Here is a 20,782-nt window from a genome sequence, read left to right as displayed (position 1 = left end):
TTAAAATATGGATGGGAAAGAAGAGAAATATGGGAAATAGACTCAAAGAAAAGATCCAAGATGTATACATTTTGCCTAGTGTAAGTTGACAACTGACAAGCCAATTTAAGGAAATGGTGATTTGGCTACCTTCAGTTTAGAAGAATCAATCTAGCTGCCCAAAGGGGAAGCTAGATGATCAGTGGATAGAGCATTGGCTTTGGAGTCAAGAGGATGAGAGTTTGAATCCCGCCTCAGACTCTCACCATTTACTTACTGTGTGACCTTGGGCAAGTCACCTAACCTTAATTACCTTACACCCAGGACCATCTCCAGTCATCCTGATTCCTCTCTGACCACTGAGCCCAAATGATTCTGGAGGAGGAAGTGAGGTTGGTAACTTAGAGCAACACCAGCTCACTCAAATCCAATTCATGTACTTGTCATGGCATTATCTCCTTGATATCATGGTCTTCTTCAAGAACATAGCACAAACATTATCATCATAAGGCAAAGGAAATCTCAGTTTTCTTCTTTCTAAAATTATTTGACAGGTTTGGGGGTATGTATTAAAGTGTGGAAACATTTCAACATTGTCTTTGTCCTCAAGGAGACTACAGTCTAATAGGAGAAATAAGACAGGCAACTGTGATCCCAATAGAAACTACAAATATAATTTTTCCCAGAGTTTGCGAATAGGGGCGAGTTGGTCTGGGGGTGGGTTGATGGGTTTCAGAATTGGTGAAATTTGAATTTCCTGGGGGAGGTAGACCTTGATTTGAATCTTTGGGGGCCTATGCACAGAACTTCATACTGCAGCATGTGTTGAAATTGCAACAGATGGAACACATAAGAAATGTATTTTAATTTTATCTTTAGCAACTTGGAGAAACCTAGCACCTAGTGTACTGTGGAGAGATAATAAAAGTTCATTGTCATGTTGTTGTTCATAATGTGGTAAATCATACTTGCTCCTAGGGAAAAGTTTTGGTTTTTCTCCTACTAGGTTTAATAATAATGTTTCATATAGACACACCAAAAAAAAAAAGGAAAGCAAAAATTCAGAATTGCCTCATATGTTTTCTGAGCACTATACTCAGTTCTTTCTGGTTTTTTTTTTTACAGTTCCAGTGGACACCAGATCCTCAACTGTACTTGTCTGAAAAGCAAGATCCTCAGTTCAGATAAAATAATCTGCTATTTCTGCCAGCATTTCCATGGAAAAATGAAAAACTACAGAATCTGTCCAAATTAAACCTTGTCTGACTGTAACTTTTGGTCATCAGTACAATCATTCTTTCTCTCACACCACAAAGATGTCAGACCCTGATCCTTCATCTGGAATTGTGAGCAGTGTGGAGAATGGAACTTTCTTAGAGCTCTTTCCCACCTCCCTGTCCACCTCTGTGGATTCATCTTCTGGTCATTTGTCCAACGTCTATATCTATGTTTCAATATTTCTCAGCCTTTTGGCATTTTTGCTCTTGCTCTTAATCATTGCTCTGCAGAGGCTTAAAAACATCATCTCATCTAGTTCGTCCTATCCTGAATACCCGAGTGATGCTGGGAGTTCATTCACTAACTTGGAAGTCTGTAGCATCTCCTCTCAGAGGTCTACTTTCTCCAACCTTTCCTCCTGAAGAGAAATGAAAAAGAACACTTTGGTGCTGGAGGGAGTTAGTTGCATGTTATGGTGACTCTTTCAGGTCATCCTGGAAGACGTGACTCTTTGAGCTCTTAGACTACCCCCTCATCCCTTAGTCTCAATTTCCCTTTTAATTAGCAGCACTTTTTCATCTCTGAACACAATATTAACACAAACAGCTTTAAGGATTGAGAAATTATATGGGGGTTTCACACCCCAAAGTTGTCTGACAGACCTGATCTGCCTTTAAGTAGAGGGATCCATTAATTCCATGGCATTGGATACTCACATGCTTACCTGAAATTCACTTCATCTGTGTGACATTGGATTGTGTGCTTCTGGATTTCATATTTTCTGAAAAACCATTTGATCACTGGAGCCAACCAAACTTCCATTTAAATTTGTGCTTTTTTTTCTATTTAGAATCATTGTGTTCCCTCAGCATTGGAAAGAATATTTTCCATGACCCAAAAAAAGTGTTAAATTAACTTCAATTTGAATGATCCTTGTGAAATTTATAATATTTTGATGAAAGACTCCAAAATTTGTTTAAATTGATTTTAATGAATTAAAATTATATCTGACCAAGATTGGGAGGAAATTATTTTCTCATTGAGAAAGATAGGAATGACTGTGAGCCTCACATGAAATTCTCAATATATTCAGTCTCTTGGGGTTTTTACTCCTACTTATATGTCCCAGATCAAGTGTTCCATATTTTTATCATTCTTTGTGATGATAATTAACAATTTCAGGTATATTCCAGCATAAATCAAAAACATTGAACTCTTGTTTCATACCTTTGATTTCCACCAATGGGAATTAAGCACATGTAAAATAAACTATAAGCATATCATTCTGTCATGACTTTGCAACAACCAACTTGATCAAAGTGTGCTCATGTATTCAGTTTCATACCCTTTACACCTTAATGCAGAAATCTATAAAGGCTACAAGATATCAGGTATATGTTGACTCACATTAAATTGAAAGTGTTAGAAACTGAAATGCAAAAGCTATGTATGTATTCCCATTCAAATTTCTAAGTGAATGTTACTTCCCTTTCTACTATTGTCATATGCTATCCTGTACTGTGATTCAGAATTTCAAGAGGAGGTCTAAAGTTGACATTTCTATAAGTGTAGATTGTGATGGTCAAACCAAGTATAGCTGGAACCTAAGGCCTGTCTCTAGGCCTGCCACAGGTCTTACACATGAAGAAAATTAAGCTGCACCAAAAAGATATCTGACTCTTTAAGAACAAGAATTTCTAGATAAGTAAATGTACCCATAGCATAAAAGTACTCACTGCCATCAGGTGCCTCATTGCCAAAGTCATGTGTGAACAAATGGCAATTCAAATGACCATGTCTTGTTCAATGTATATTTTTATAGGAATTGGTCTTTTCATGAGCAATTCCTATCCATTTCAAGATTTATAAGACTTAAATCTGAAAGGAATTTTCATAATCTAACTCAACTACTAGTTTGGATGGCCAAATCTATTCAATCACAAGGATTGCCCCCCCCAAAGTGACCATTTGTTCAATTAAGATTTTTCAGGGCATAGATATACCACTCATGTGGGTAAATATGGAAAACTTAGATAACTTGTTAAAGTAGAGCACCACAAAGTTATTCATTTTAAATATATAGCTACAAATAAATTAAGTCGAGGCTATCTTTAACTGACCAAGTGTTTATAAATGGCCTAGAAGTTGTACATAGTTGCTAACTTAAGTTTTGTGCAGAAGTTATCTCTATCACTTCATAAAGCAGAGCAACTAATGGATGAAGGAATAAAAGTGATGGAAAATATGATTTAGAGAACTGCAAATATTGCTACCTGTCTCCTTTTATGAATGGATCTAAATTGGATAAAACACACAAATATATGTGTTACAAAATGACAACATCATCTCTATAGCATAGGATTATGCATATTTCAAAGGGACAATTTGAATGACTGAAGAATAAGATTAGATAAAGTAGTTTTTAAAATTTATTTTTTAGTTTTTTCAGTATCACCTAAAATAGTCTATGTTGCCTTTTTTTCTTCTTTTTGGAAAGGCAATGGGATTAAGTGACTTACCCAAGGTCACACAGCTAGGTAATTATTGAGTGTCTATGGTCAAATTTGAATTCGGGTCCTCCTAACTCCAGGGCTGGTGCTTTATCCACTGCACCACCTAGCTGCCCTGCCTTTTTCCTTCTAAAGAGGATAGATACAAAAATCCCTATTAGAAGAAACCCTATTTAACAGAAAGAAATTGCCATTCAAAGAAAGTTTTGAATGCCTGGACACATCCTGAAAAAAAGTGGTCACCGGTAATAATCGTTCATTGCACTCAACTTCATATGTGATAAATAGCAGCACATTTGTGGACAATTAGTAAAAGATAAATTCAATTTGTTCTTCTTACATTTGCCAAGGCACCAAAACAGCTTGAGATGAATTTGTTTTCAGAATATTGAAGGTGTTCAAAAGGGTTGGAAGTTTACCTGATGAATAAAAAAACCTGGAGCCCATCCAAAGTCTGCTTCATTCTGTTTATTACTACTGGGACTACTGTTACTATTATGACTACTTCCTGTTGTTGTTCAACCATATGTCCATCTCTTCATAATGATGATGATAATGGTGATATTTATACAAGTCCTCAGCACTATATAATGAATCAAAATTATATCTGACTGGGATTGGGAAAAAATTATTTTCTCAGAGAGAAAGTAGGGAATGATTATGAGCCACACATCAGATCAATATATTGTCATGGCCAACTCTTCAAGGCTCTATTTGGGAAGGTTTTATACCAAAAAAATTGGAGTGATTTGCTATTTTCTTCTCCAACTCATTTTATAGATGAGAAAACTGAGCCAAACAGGTTTAAGTGACTTGCCCAGGGTCACATAGCTAGTAAATGACTGAAGTTAAATAGAATTCATGTCTTCCTAAGTCTCTATTCACCATGCCACCTAGCTGCCCCCTATCCTTACTAATATTATGTCCATATGATGTGAGTGACCTAAAAGAAAACAACAAGTAAATCTTTTACTTGTTATGCCCTCAATTGGAGTTACTCTAAGGACTCTCAATCTGTTTATATATAGTGCAAATTTATTGGAGATTTATTGTAGACTCCACAGATGTTGGCAAAAGGGTTCCTGACTCCCAAACTCCTTTTCCAATACCCCACACTGGGGCAAAATTTGTGATACGGAGGATTAGAAGTTCTGTTTCTATTATTGTTGTTTACTTATTTTAGTTGGGTCTGATTTTTTATGACCCCATTTTGGATTTTCTTGGCAAAAATACTGGAGTAGTTTGCCATTTCCTTTTGCTGCTCATTTTATAGATGAGAAAACTGAGGTAAACAGGATTAAATGACTTGATCAGGGACACACAGATACTTAAGTGTCTAAGACTAGATTTTTAAGTCAGGAAGATGTCTTCCTGACTCCAGGCCAGGCACTTTATCCACTTTGGCACCTGGCTGCCCTGTTTGCACTATCCCCTTGTAAACTAGGAAATTTACAGAGTAGAAAGATAATAGAATTGTACAATTTCTACTGGGGAGAACTGTTACTGGAGTGAACCTTTTGTCACCATCTCCCATTCCTCCTATAATCTCTATTCCCAGTTAGTTTGTACTGAAATCCTACCCTCTTCCCAATTGGTGTTCTCATTCCTTTACATTTTCAGCCAATCATTTCCTTTTCAAATCATATAATAACTAACCCTATATCCTACCTCTGATGTACACTAGTCATGATCTTGAACAAATCATCTAACTCAATGCCCCTGGCAAGTTGTTAAGACTATAAATTACTGGTAGGAAAAAAAAACTTCCATTATGGAATTTATCTACACCGACTCAATCACAAGTTTAGATCAAACAGAGAAACAGAAATATACACATGTTTTTCTGTGTAGGCAGTTAGGTGGCATAATGGTCCAAGTGCCCGACTTAAAATCAGGAAATCTCATCTTCCTGAGTTCAAATCTGGCCTCAGACAGTTGTGTGACCCTGAGCAAATCACTTGGCCTTTTATGCCTCATCTTTTCTCATCCACAAAATGAGCAGGAGAAGGAAATGGCAAAAAAAAACTCCAGTAATTTTGCCAGAAAAATCCCAAAATGGAGTCATTGAAACAATTGAACTACAATAGTATATTTCTGTGTGTATAATACCAATATAATTCCATGTATATATGCATATATATGCATCTACACATATACATATGGGTGTTTACACATGCACATTTACATTTTCTTGTCTTGCTATTGTATTCTTCATATATATATATATATATATATATACATATATACATATATAGAGAGATATATGTGTATGTTCACACACACCTACATATAGTCAGTCCTTAACAATCAAGCATTTAAGTTTCGCAACTTTAAATATTTGTGTTATTTTATTAGTAACCTCATTTTCACTTTCATGCTGGCAACAGAGCATATTTGCTGAAATGCACAGAAGAGGAAAAAAATGAGAGGCGTGATACACAAGTTAATATCTGCAAAAAAGGAGGAAAGTCCTTGTGAATGTGTTCACGAATCTGCTCCAAAAAAGTATTCAAGTAACTTCTTGAGTATGCAATTGAAAAAAAATAGAAAAGAGGTTAAATTTGTGGGTAAATGAGATGATGTCATCCTACTCTCTTTCATGCATTCATTGCTGAGTGAGCATTCTGCTTTCCCTGCTGCCCATGTGGCTGGGCTCATTCCTGAGCATCCCAGTCAAGGAGGCTTCAGACTTGGGGAGGGAGAAGAGGCCTTCTCTATCACTGCATTCAGCCCATGGAGAGCTATGCCAAGAGGGAGTTCTGAACTAAACCAGCGCCAGGGACTCACCACAAGGAATGTGCTTTTCATGGAGGAATAGTTCATCTACAGAACAGAAAGTAGTCAGGTTACCCTTTAACCTTTTTACCAAGAGTTCTGACATCTCTGCCCCTGTTCCTGACCCTCCCCTTCATGTATGGTATTACCTTTCCTCTGCCCTGGGTTATTTCATGGATTAGGAAAAATGCATATTATCCAAATTAATATCATGTTAGAAAGAACTATTAGAAAAGTGAATTTTCAGCAAACTCTAGCAAAAGATTGCAGTTTGTGGTGGTCCCAGAAAATAAACCTTCTATTACCCATAGGTTCAATTTATCAACATTCCCATTTCTGGTTTCCTAACCCTTACTCTGGCAAAAGTTGAGGACTGACCAAATGTATATGTCTCCAATAAATTCTATCACCCACAATAGTTCTGGTGTGTGTCTAAACATTTAATGAGTCAGGTTGAATAGAGACGTACATGTTAGGTCATGATACAAACTCGATTGTTTTATTCTTGGAGACTCAGGCTTTTATAACAAAAACTTATCTCAGGAATGACAGGTTAAAAGACCCAGCTACAATTTCCTGAGTAAATTTACAATATTTAATTTTAGAAATCTTCAAACTTCCTTATCAGAAAAGCCTCCTAAAAACACCTCCTGGCACCACAGAATGTCTCAGGTCAGAGTTCACTGGAGAGCCAACAAATCCATATAATGAGCAAGAATACATACATATCTCTGGTGGCAAAGGTCACCAAAAATGTGTGTAAATCACTCTCAGGAGCTGGCCCTTGACAAAATTCAAGTGAAGTTTGAATGAAAATAAGATACTACAATTATGAAATTTTAGTATCAAATGTTTATTCCTTTTAAAACATTACCCCCTTAAAAACTATCAAATTAAAAAAAAAAAACTATATGGTGCAGTGGATAGATTATGGACCCTGGAGTCAGGAGGCTAAGCTCAAATATAACCACAGAAACTTAATATTTACTTAGCTCTGTGACCTTGGGCAAGTCACTTAATCCTATTGCCTTGCAATAACAAAAACAAACCAAAAAAACTATTAAAGGCATATAGACAGGGCGGCTAGGTGGCATAGTGGATAAAGCACCGGCCTTGGAGTCAGGAGTACCTGGGGTTCAAATCCAGTCTCAGACACTTAATAATTACCTAGCTGTGTGGCCTTGGGCAAGCCACTTAACCCCATTTGCCTTGCAAAAATAAACCCTAAAAAAAAGGCATATAGTTTTTATGAAACCATTTTCTTTTGATTATTTGAAACATGTTGGTAGTTTCCTTCCAATATTCTATTTCAACCCTTCATAACTATCTGAAATTTTTGAGGCACCATCATTTAGATTTCCAGACTTAAATAAGTTCCATCTTTTTGAATCATTAATTTCACCCTATTTCATCAATTTCCCTATTTGTTCTGTCATATATACATTTAATTTCTCTTCAAGTCATATTCTGGCAAGATTGGCAAGTTCCTGGGAATGCCAGAAGCTGAGCTATGAAAGTAAATCTTCCAAATTTGACATTCTGAAGCTTCTTGGCTCTTGCCCCAGTATCCTGGAGAGAATCCAAGCCTAGGCACATTGAGTTGATCTAATTCTAGTATTTGCTATAGTATATTGTACATCACTTTTCTTGTGCTCCCAAACCTCCCTTACTTATCTCTCTTTAGTGTACACTCAGATCATTTTCTTTTCAGCAATATCCATTATATTCCCTGTAACAATGAAAATTTTTTAAAACAAAACCAGTCTACATACATAGAAGCTTTGTCTGAACCAAGAAAAAGAGCTCTGTATTTGGAGTCAGAGATACCTTTGAGGGGGGTTAGATTAGGTATAGTCTAAAGACTTCTCTAGATAGAGTCATATGACCCCTCTCTACCAAAAGGAAGGCAACGTGCCTCATCGTCAGTTTTCCAGGATCAAAATTGGACATTCTAGTTCATCCTAACTTGACTGCCATTTAACGTATTTTTCATTTGCATCATTGTAGTCTTTCTACCTATTTTTTGGTTTTCATTTTCTGCACTCTAAATCCATTACAATGTTATGCCACTCCATTTGTTCATCTCCCCAGCTGATAAAAAACTACTTTATTTCCAGATTCTCACTACCAGAAGATCTACTATGAATATTTTGGAATACACAGGGCCTTTGTTTCTGTTTTTGACCTCCTCAAGGTCTAAGCCCAGTAAGCATAAGGATAGATGAGTCTCAGGGTTAAGAACAGTTGAATGATTTTGCTTCTACAATTCCAAATCATTTGCAGAAAGGTTGTACTAATTTAAAATTCCAACAGTTTATTAATATTACTATCCACACAACATTGACTAGTTCCATCTTTTATGATCTTTCCTACTTTAAAGGCAACCTTACAAGCTATAACACACTACTATTAGCAATAATCAAGAACAATTTTCATTGTTAATAGTTTGCTATTTTTAAAATTTATCTCCAGGGGAATGACTTGGTCTTTTGTATTTGCATCAATTATATACTTTTTATGCAAAGATGCTTTTTCTCATTTCAACATTTCTTGATCTAGTTGCATTGATTTTGTGCAAAAGTTTTTTTTTAATTTTATGCAAATGAAATTTCCCATTTCAATTTTTATGATCACTCTCTTTTATTACAACCTTATTTGGGAAAGTTTCTATCCCCAATTCATCATTATGAATGGTACCTTCATTTATTCTCTACCTTTTTAATTATGTGACCTTTCATATTTAGGTCATGAATGCCTATGGATCTTATTGTTTCTCCTATTAATTCTTCTGTAATGCAAAATTGACTTAGACATGGTGGGAGTTGGTGGGAAAGCACTATGTTGTTATATGAGCTATAGATAATCCGAGAAAACACATTCCAGAGTCTAGGTATGCCTGATGACCAAAATGTTTATATTATTGTATCCAATGATAGATTCTTTTATTAGAAATATTGTTTGTTACCCACTAGCAAAGCAATTATACAAATATTTTTGCAGATCTTTGATTTAATTAGCAGGGGGGACTCCCAGTGAGAAAACTCCTTCTAACAATAAAGATGCTCAGGAAGTTTCCCAGGTCACTGAAAGGTTAAGTGATTTACACAAGACCACAAAGATAACACATGTCAAAGAAAAATTCTGCACTCTGTATTTAATACACAAGCCAGAGAAAAGAATATTTAATAATTAATATTAAATTAATTCAAAATAGAGAGAGGAGTGAGAAAGAAGACAGAGAGACAGAAAGACTGAGTTTCCACATGCATTTGAAAATCTAACACAAGTCAACCTCAGAGTTATAATTTATGATTTATCATTAATCAATATTAAGCAAGGGACAGCTAGGTGTCGCAGTGGATAAAGCACCAGCCCTGGAGTCAGGAGTACCTGGGTTCAAATCCAGTCTCTGACAATTAATAATTGCCTAGCTGTGTGGCCTTGGGCAAGCCACTTAACCCCATTTGCCTTGCAAAAACCTTAAAAAAAACATTAAGCAAGGGTTCAGATTTTAAGTAGCAAGTTTAGAAAAATTGTAACTTTAAATGTTAGTTAATCATAGAGAATCATTTTTTCTAGATTATTCAATCCATCTTTGACTACATCCTCTAAGTGGGGGTTCTTAACCTAAGGTTCATGGACACTTTCTTTCCTTTAGGGGTCCACGGACAAATTTTAGGGTGCTCATGAATTTGTATGTGAAAAAATTATATTTTTATTTTCATTAACTTCTAACTAAAATTTAGCATTCCTTTCAATTATGAATAGAGGCAACAATCATTATTCTGAGAATTCCCTCATATTGTTAAAGAGGTTCATCTTTCCAACACACACACACACACATTTAGAATTCCCAATCCGAGCAACTAGCATAGAGCACCAGCCCTGAAGTCAGGAGGACCTGCGTTCAAATCCAGCCTCAGACCCTTTATAATCACTTAGCTGTGTGACCTTGGGCAAGTCACTTAACCCCATTACCTTGCAAAAAAAAGAATCCCCTACTCTAAGGATTCTTCTTTTCACCTTCTTCAAAGGTGAACATTAGAGAGACTTTCATTCACTGAAGAAATCAGACGTCTTCCTTCTCTTAGTCTGATCACTATCTTAATGTAATCAAGAGTTAGGGAAAGGGGGATACTGCTCTTAAGTGTATCAATCAAAGGCCTCTGGTTCTTTTAGGTATCTCTCAATTTTTCATTAGGGAGAACTTAATTCTTTCCTGAAATTTCATCCAATTTCTCAAAGAAAATGATTGTACCTTTGATAAGGAATAAAAGGAGTTTTGTATAAAAAATTATCTATCCAGAAGGTTGATTATTTATAAGATTTCTCATTAGAGTGGGACCAAGGACTTAAGACAGAAGAAATATTTCTCTTAATAATTTTAAAAGAGAGAGTAAAGCAACTTTAGTTTGCTTTGACATTATCCACAGTACTGCAGCATAGCTATCTCTGCTTTCTCAATAATCATGGAAAATGATGGCAATCTTTATTGAATTCTAATGCATAAGCACTGTTCTCTAGGACTGGTAGTGAAGGAATTGTTCCAGTTAATTAAATATTCTTGTTAATTAAAGGTTACTCTATATATCATACATGAATGACCAAATTTTAAAGAACTCAAAAGTCACAAAACATTGAAACTGAGCATCATTTATATGTCTTTCCACTCATGACTCAAACAGTATTATAGAATTTTCCTCAGTTGTCTTCATGAACATCATTTAGCAAGGTACTACAGAAATATTAAAATATAGATTTTTCTAGTGAGTTTTAGAAGTCATCTAGACCAATCCCTTTATTTTTCAGATGAGAAAACTGAGGTTCAGGGAGATTAAGAGATATATGACATTATCACACAGCAAGTAATGGAAAACCTTGATTATTAGGCTGCCAGACAGAAGAATTTATTGTAATTGAAACAAGGGGCAGCTAGGTGGTATAGTGAATAGAGTCCTGGCCCTTGAGTCAGGAAGTCTCCTCTTCCTGAGTTCAAGTCTGACCTCAGACACACGTCTGTGTGTGTGTGTGTCTTGGACAAGTCACTTAACTCTGTTCATCTCAGTTTCCTCATTATAGAAAAGCTGGAGAAGGAAATGGCAAACCACTCCAGCATCTTTGCCAAGATAATCTCAAAAGAGGTCACAAAGAGACAGATATAACTGAAAACAACTAAACAACAAGAAATTTGATGCTATGACAATACAATTACTAGTAAGTAGCTTCAAAGAATTCAAACTAGCAAATCAAAGAAAATCATGCAAAGATGATCCTGCTACTCACGCCCATAATAGCTGTGATCTCATACCTAGGCTAAAGTTGGTTCTTAAATTTTGGTTGATCATATCTTAAGAAAAGACATTTGAAAAAAAAGAAAAGACATTTGAAAGGAAAAGCACGATGATGTATTTGTCATGGGTTCCTGATGGCTCATGATCTTCCAGAAGTTTTAATAAATTTAATTTTTGGAAATTAATTTTATTGAGAAAATACATGAAATGCTACACTATTTCAGTCATGAATGCCTAAAACTGGCCATTTAATTTAAGCCTTTCTTAAATTAAGAAATAAAAACCACTCAATGATTAAACTTGCACTTACTTAAAATCATAGTGTTGCATCTGAAAATTCTTGTTTCATAGTCCTTTTACAAGTTTAATTCTCTCCTTCATTCTCCATGGTTTTAAAAAATACTTGAAATCTGTTATTTATTCTACTATATTTGCATTAAATAGTTTCAGCAAGACTCTTTACTCCAAAATTAAGATAGTATTCCTCTTTATTTGACATCAGCCAGCCAACTAATTTCAATACTGATGTAATTATTTCCATGGACAGAAAACCAGATGCAAATTATGGTGATAAGTGAGTATGAGCAACTAATACCACATTGATTGAAGACTTATTTATAGATAAGAATACTCTTTTGCAATATATGATGTCATAATTCATTTTCTCACTTTTACCATATATGATGAAATGAATTCAGTACTAAACTGACATTAGCCTAATAAAATAATTAGAAAGAAGCTGTGCCAAAGGGGCAAATAATGTTATATCCAGTCATTTCTGAATAAATAAGGAATTTTTTTTCCATGCCACAGTGTTGTTTTTCAGAAGTGTTGACATTGCTCACTTTCCAAAATCACTGATTTAGGACAAATCTATGCTGGGCTATGTTCTTAATGTACCCTATGTTCTCTATGTACCCTAATTTATTTTGAGATCTGATGTTGTTCACTTCACAACTGATTTTCTGGATCTACAAGATGTATTGACAAATCCTGAATCTTCTACAAGAGTCACAATTCCAATTGTCTCTCCTTAGTGGAGAATAGAGTTCACTGGAAACTTTTACACTTTCCAAAACTCCCCATCAGTTGTTCAATTTCATTCCAACTGCTGAAAGACTATGGTGAATTCTATCTCCTCATTCTTCTTGTGCAAAATTGCTTATTCCCACTATTTTAATACCATTTTCAATTGAGATCCCCTCATATTTGTCTGTTAATTTATACTACAAAGTAGGTGCTGCTACAAAGATCCAGGTCCGGATGAGTGTGGAGAATTGGAAAAAAGAGAAATGGTAATAGGGTTCATCTCATCTGTGAACAGGGACAAAGCCATGTCTTCTTTAAGGGCTTCCTTTTTTTCAGTTCTCTGTATGTTTTATTTTTTTTTACATTTTATTTATTTTCACCCTCATATCCTTTTGTTCAAATATCATATATAGCCTTCTATCCCAGTACCTCCCAACTGATGCCTCCCAACTGCAGTCTATGTGGCATAGTGATGACCTCCAATCACATAGCCAGGTTTGGGGTAGACCAACCATTTGCTGGTCCAGCCCTAGTAAGGGACAGGAAATGAGAGACTCTGGGGCTCATGTCCATTAGTATCTCCAGGTAGTTAGGTGAGTTGACTGCAGCTGCATACTCTTTGATCTTTACAATGCTGGCCAATTCTCAGGAGCAATGGATCATGGATCCTGGCAGCAAAGGATGGAAAATATTACTCTGGCTAGTTCTAAATCTGGATAGTCTAAGAAATACTTGAGGTGTTCCTCTCTGGTCTTAAGAGAGTTGGAAGCCTTGAGCATGTAATGAATTGAAACCATTAGCCATAATTTCCACATGATATTAGTACATCCAACCTAACAAACTGATTTATCCACAGTTCATGGGGATGGGGGGAGGAAGAGGACAAAGGAGGAGAAGAATATCAAATATCCAAGAAAACAGCATCTGATAGAAAAAGGGAGGGAAAAAAGCTCAAACTAGAGGTGCATGAATATGAATGGGTTAAGTGAATGTCATAGTTACATGGCCATTACATAACAGGGGGAGGAGGTGTCTGAGATGCCCAACAGATGGAAGTAAAAAAAACAGAAAGGAGTGTTGGAGAAGGAAAATGTATTCATCTGGTCCAGTGACTTTACCCACTCAGAAATTTTTAAACCAGCCCTTGTGACTCTGCTCCTGAAGCTCTCAATCAACTGCTTCCATATCAACATCTAGGTATTTCAACCTTATTTGTACTATTTGCTTCAGTGATCTTAAAGGCAATTTATCCGGCACTGCTTTGAATTCTGAGCAAAGTCCTTTGGTTCTGCTTGAATTCTCTTTTTTTTTTCCTTTTGAAGATACTGTTGCCCTGTGGAATGGGTCCCTTCTCACTTCCACGGATTATTTATTTCATCCCATTTTATCAGTTTCCCTCCTTCATGCTGAGGCCTTCCTTTCATTCACCCTAAAGGCTTTTCTCCTCTGAAAATATTTGCTTGCCTCTTATTTCTCCTAGTAACAAACTTCCTTGAATCAAGAGGTCCTCAGCTTTGCTATCTTTTGTTTACCCAGGAACAGTGAAGTAATCTGGTCTGCTCTTATTCTTAAATTTTTTAATGCCATATAGATTTGTAATGTCAGTGAAGCTAAATCCTGGAGGAATTATGTATTGAAATCTATTAATGCCTTTTCTTTGAGATTGTGTTTCTAGTTCTATTACCAAAGGAAGGTGTGACAGTAGGAAGATTGTCTAGGACATCAATATGCAAATTCTAATCATTCTTCACAGTGTGAGCACCTCCACTAAATAGGAATGTTTTAAACATTGTTATTAGGGTGAACAAATCTATTTTCTGAGTGAGTAAGACCTTCAGCTTTCATTTGTTTCTATGGCTGCTAACCTTCCCAAGATAGGGATTGGAGGAAGTGGGGATGGGAAGGTAGAGGGGTATGGAGTGTTTTAAGAGGGGAAGGGATGAAACAGACAAGCATTTGGAGAGTTTTTTCTGAGCATTTCTCTTCTTAAATTATCATCACTTCAAACATTTCATTTTCTGTTTGACCAGTGAGGCAAACAAAGAATGCGATGTTTCCCTTACAGTTAAAATGTGCATGCAGGCCAGAGTACCTTAAAGAAGGCAGCCAGTGGCACTGAGAAGAGAGGCAGGCCTGGAGACAAGAAGACTTGAGGTCAAATCTGACCTCAGAAACTTATTACCTGGGTTACTCTGACCAAGTCACTAGACTGCTGTCTTCCTCAGTTTCCTCAACCATAAAATCTAAATAATTATATCACCCAATTCACAGGGTTGTTGTGAGAATCAAATTAAATAATATTTATAAAGCTCTTGGGACAGTCTTGGCACATAATTGTTAGTACTGTTCCCTCTTCCAGGTAGTTAATGTCATGCTAAGGCATATGACAACATTATGCCATCAAATAGGAGTATCACAAATAAATCACCTGCTGGACCATTATTAGAGCAAATGGTAAATTGAGAGTCACAGAGCTCTAAGAACAGAAACACTCCCTATCCTGGAGGTAGGAAAAAGTGGTAATGGAATTAACCATATTTGGGGGGCAGGAAAGAGTAATGATGAGTCAGTGACATACTAGACAGACTCTGTCATTCTTTGTCACAGGGTGAAATATTAAGTAGAAACACAAGAAGAAAGAAGGACTTTGAACAGAGAAAATCAGAGCAACCATGACAACTCAAATTTTATCAAGAGTCTTTCCTTCTGGGTCTCTTTGGTCCTCCTATTATAGAGTCCACACTGATACTCAGAACAAGTAGCATCTCAAATCAGTGTTTCTAAGACGAATTAATAGAAAAGATCTGGGTGGAAACTTAGACCCTAGAGCACAATCTTCTTCTGGATCATCAGCCCACATTAAGGATACTGCAGAGGGAAAAAAAATCAGCACAGAGGTTACTTTCCCAGGGATGTAGCCAGAAGGAAGGAGGCCATCTGATGTTTTCTTCTTTTAGCCAATGATTCTTACTAAGTACTAAGCTTACTTGTTTCTGCCTTCATTTTTACTGTTAGGATCCTATGAATCTCAGTGCCCTAAGAAAAAAACCATAATTTAAGACTGCTCTTTATGTGTATGTATTCTCCACTTAGATTGCAAAGAAAAAGAAACATGTCCCATTTAATCTTTGCATCTCCCCAGTATCAGGCACAAAGAGCCACACATAGCAAGTATAGGAACATTTAAAAAATGTACCTTGAATTTATTGCATCTATTTACATAATGATTTTCAATATTTGATATTTATTATAATTTTTGCATGTAGTGATCCCAAATCCCTTCTTCTTTACATTTCCCAGAAACAAATCTAGAGACTAACAATAGTTTTACAGAAGGTAAAGTATAGATTTAAGAGTTTGTGGAAGAGGGTCAACTACCAAAGTACAGATGATTTTACCCATTTTTTCATATATGATATTCATTCTACAGGTGAAGAATGTAGGCCAACTAGGCCAAGACTTTATTTCCTGAAATCATCTGGTTAAAGGACACCGTTTTTCTGAGGTCAATGAGGAATGACTGGTTTGATAGATTTGTTATTAGCACCTGCAGTGAATTCAGAAAGATTTTGAGAGATGTTGAAGTATGACTGAGGATCTATACAGCATTCTGCTCATCAGCATTCATTAAATACACATTTGGAAGCTATGATAAAGAATATCCACTCCATAACTTATGATGCCATGCCATCAAAAACAATTAACACCCTATTATCTGTTTACTGAAGCAGAATGCCACTGACACCTAACCATGAACACAAAATCAGACAACTTCCAATCACCTTTTAAAAAATAAAATCTAGGTGGCTAAACATCAACTTCTCTGAACACCCCCTACCATGTAGCAATTTTAGATAATTTATTTGAAATGTCTTTTTTAGAATTGTTTAAAAAGAAAGAAACTAAGAAATGATAATTTTTAAAAATATAGTAATGATGCCCTAGCTGCTATAGTTCAGAGTATATATCCAAGTGAATGACTGGATCAATCAACTTATATTTTTAGCTACCTGAAGTAGGTAGTATTTATAAAGTATCTTCAGTTTTTCAAAGTGTTTTACAAATATTTCATTTTATCTTCTCAAAACCTTAGGAGGTAGGTATTATTTTTATCTCCATTGTTATAGATACGAAAATTGAGGCAGTTGGAGGTTAAGTAACTTGTCCAGAATCTCACAGTCAAGAAGTGTCTGAAATCAGATTTGAACTCAGATCTTTCTGAACCCCATCCAATGCTGTATCCACTATGCCACCTGGATGATAAATGACTCCTTCCTTCAAGTAGTTTATATTCAACTGGAAGAAACAATATGTACACAGTCAAGTATTCATAAAATACATACATACATAAAATACATGAAAGGGAATTTGGGCAAGAAGAACAACTAATTTCATGAAGAAGAGTCTTGAGCTAATATCACCATGTACAACCTTCTTATTTCACAGATGAGGTCCATGGAGGTCAACTAACTTGTCCAGGATCTTAAAGAAGCAAAGGGCAGAGCTGGGATTCAAAACCAAGTTCTCTGACACCAAAGACAGAGCCCTTCCCACTTTACCAGATTTATGAGTATAGGCATAAAAATTCACATACACACTATAATAATTGTGACTTTTGTGAAATCATTTTTGATGTTGTTATAAGTGATAGAATTCCCAATAGAATTTACAGCTAAGGCTCTAATGATCATGAACATATAAGCTGTGAGAATCTGTATTTTCCTATTATCTTGATATATTCTGATTCTATGTCAAACATAAAATGTTTGGGGATGCTGATTGGACAAGGCAGTGGTTGCATACTAACTCCATCTTTAGAATTCCCCCTCTCATTCAATTTCTGATTCCAATTAGAAGACACATACCCTAGTCTGGAACTGAGAAGCAATCCTAAGGATTTCCCTACTCCATCTGGGCCTAATTAGGAATGCCCCCTCTCATATCTAGCAACAATTACATTCTTAAGCAGTTATTTAAAATCAAAATTTCCCTGTTCCCACCTTACTCAAGTGTGCTCTGCCACTGAGATCTTTGCTACAGTAGTAGATACGCCATGTCACATAAGTGACCCATTTCCATGAGTGGCAAAATCTCTGTCTGTATTATGTGTATGTGTGTCTATGCATATATGAATGTGTGTCTGCTTTGAAGAGTTTGAATCCCATCTCAGACATTTTACTCTTACTAGCAGTGTGACCTTGGGCAAGTCACTTCACTCGATTGCCTGGCATCCAGGGCCATCTCCAGTCATCTGGATCCATATCTCGCCACTGGACCCAGTTGGCTTTAAAGAAGAAAGTGAGGTTGGTGACTTTACACGGCCTCCCCCTCACTCAAATCCAGATTCAAGTGCTTGTCATGGCATCACCTTCCTGATGTTTTAGTCTTCTTTGAAAATAAAACACTAACATTATATTCACTGAATGATAGCAAAACTCATCTTTGGACTAGTTTCCCAAAATACTAATTTTCTCTAAGTCCTCAAACCAACGTCTTTGCTCTAACCAGAGCTGTGATATCAAATAAAGCATTGCACAATGAAATTGAATGCTGCCAAGTATGGAAACTCTTTATAAAGTTCAAACTCTGCTATACTGGCTTCAAACCCTTCTGCCTGGCTGCACTCCTTGAAATGTCTGATTCTGGTGCTGATCCTGGTGCTGAAATTCATGTTTCTAATCTGGATGCCACCTACAACCTATGGTGAAGTATTCCATCTATTTCCAGAAGAGGGAACCTTCTGGACTTTCTGTGGTGAAGGCTTTCAAGGACGGTTGATGACAGTAGTTTCTGAGATTTTGGAAAGTACTTTAGCTGCCATGTAATCCAAGTCATACCTGAAAGGAATTTCTTACATGGCATGCCTGCTTAAAGACCTCCAAGGGGGTAGAAGTCACTTTCTTTGTATTTTTGAACAGCTCTAATTATGAAAAAGTTGTGTTTTTTTCCTTACCTTTCTTCTGACTTTCTGAAACCTCTTTGCAGCCTCCACCTACTGCTCCTTTGACCTCAGAATAAATCTAGGTCTTCTTCCCCCCCACCCAAGTGGGGAAGATATTGAAGAGATACTAACTGATTTTATATATATATATATATATATATGTTTTTTGTGCATAGGGAGGAATACACTGGATATGAGTGATCACTTTAGAGTTTCTCATTCCCCCTGACCCCTTAGGATCCTGAAATAGATACCAAATACAACATCATAAGCATATAGCTTCTTAGATACCAAAGGGAGGGCGGCTAGGTGGTGCAGTGGATAAAGCACAAGCCTTGGAGTCAGGAGGACCTGAGTTCAAATCCAACCTCAAACACTTAATGATTACCTAGTTGTGTGGCCTTGGGCAAGTCACTTAACCCCATTGCCTTGCAAAAAAAACCCTAAAAATAAATAAATAAATAAATAGATAGATAGATAGATGAATAAATGAATAATGAATGAATGAATAAACAAATAGGTAGATAGATAGATGAATGAATGAAAAAATAAATGAATGAATGAATGCATAAATAAATGAGCAAACAAGCACATAAATAAATAAATAGATGAATAAATAAATAAATGAATGACTAAATAAATAAATAGATAAATAAGTAAATAAACAGATAAATAAATAAATAGAAATAGAAAGAAATAGAAATAGAAATAGAAGTAGATACCAAAGGGAGATGTAGCCAGTCACAATCAGGGACATGGACTGCTTGTCAGATTATGAATTGGAAGGATGAATGCAGAGTCTATGCCATACACTTCTACTTAATGCATCTGATTTTCTAATTGCTTCCAGAGAGGAACAAAAGTGACTAATAAAGTTCAGTGGAAGAAGCAGCAGAGATATACTGTGTCTTTAGGCCTGCCATTGACTAAAAAATTCTGTTCCACTTTCGGGCCTACAATGTAACAAAGACACAAACCAAAATTATGTGTGTGTGTGTGTGTGTGTGTGTGTGTGTGTAAACCAGAATTTTTAATAACTTTGAGTCCATATTATATGAAGATTGATTAAAGAAACTGTGGGTATTTCTCCTGGAGAAAAGAAAATTGAGGGGGCACATGCTATCTGTTTTCAAATAATATCAGTTATCTTTTTCTAAAGGATACTAATTGAGATGTTATAGTCAGAATCAAACTGCAGTAACTTAAAATAGTGAAGTAAAATAGTAAAATTTTGAAATATATAACTCTCCTGACCCCCACTCCAAGTTCATTCCATTTTTGTTGTGGGGGGGAAGGGGAACAATGAGGTTAAGTGACTTACTTGTGCAAGGTCACCCAGATAGTAAGTATAAAGTGTCTGAGGATGGATTTGAACTCAGGCCTTTCTGATTCCATGGTAGAGAGTCTATCCACTACACCTCTAGCTGACCCCAACACACCCCTTTCTAGGTGTGGCATAGTTAATGGATGATTCTTTCACTTTTTTGACAAGATACAGTGTTGTTGATTGTTGGGATGATTCACTCACTTCAGGGTTGGGTCAAATAGTTGCTCTTTAGAGCTGATTCCTTCCCATACTTGTCTAATACAAGTTCATTTTAGTTGCTGAGGAAAATTTTTGATTCTTCTGACCTATGGAAGTTCATAAGATCACAGACCATTCTGTTCCTGATTCTCAGCTTAGATCAGGAAAGAATAAACCCAGTCAAAATAGAGGCACCAGGTTGAACAGAGGCTCATGGTTTTCAGGTTCAAGAAGCTGACAGAAGGTTTCTGTATCCTATGATACTTCTTAGCTGCTATCTTGACCCAAAAACCAAAGGCACACAGTAGTTCTTGAACTACTTGTTCAGTATGAAAAGAAATAGTTTATCTGTTTAAGTCTTTTTTATGCACATTCACTTTTAGATCAACAGCCAATTAAAAGGATTTTCTCCCTCCCATACAGTAAGATGCAGGTAACTAAACATGTTCTGATATGGAGAATCATGTCTAAATCATGTATTTCTGAAAGCATACACACCAAGCAGCAGGTAAAG

The 20,782-nt window shown here is 36.1% G+C and overlaps 1 protein-coding gene across 1 annotated transcript in view; it reads left to right on the top strand.

Moving 5' to 3' along the window:
- SERTM1 (serine rich and transmembrane domain containing 1) overlaps nucleotides 1-4,144 on the top strand; it is a 34,695-nt gene extending 30,551 nt beyond the window's left edge. Inside the window, exon 2 of the mRNA XM_074189448.1 lies at nucleotides 1,105-4,144. Within this exon, the coding sequence (XP_074045549.1) occupies nucleotides 1,296-1,619 (324 nt within the window). The 5' untranslated portion in view covers nucleotides 1,105-1,295 and the 3' untranslated portion in view covers nucleotides 1,620-4,144. The remainder of the gene's footprint in view (nucleotides 1-1,104) is intronic.
- Nucleotides 4,145-20,782: the final 16,638 nt, after the last annotated feature.

The sequence above is a fragment of the Macrotis lagotis genome, chromosome 1 (assembly GCF_037893015.1).
Source record: "Macrotis lagotis isolate mMagLag1 chromosome 1, bilby.v1.9.chrom.fasta, whole genome shotgun sequence".
NCBI lineage: Eukaryota > Metazoa > Chordata > Mammalia > Peramelemorphia > Peramelidae > Macrotis > Macrotis lagotis.
Note: the sequence above shows the minus strand (reverse complement) of the source record. Positions and strands in the feature narration are given on the sequence as shown.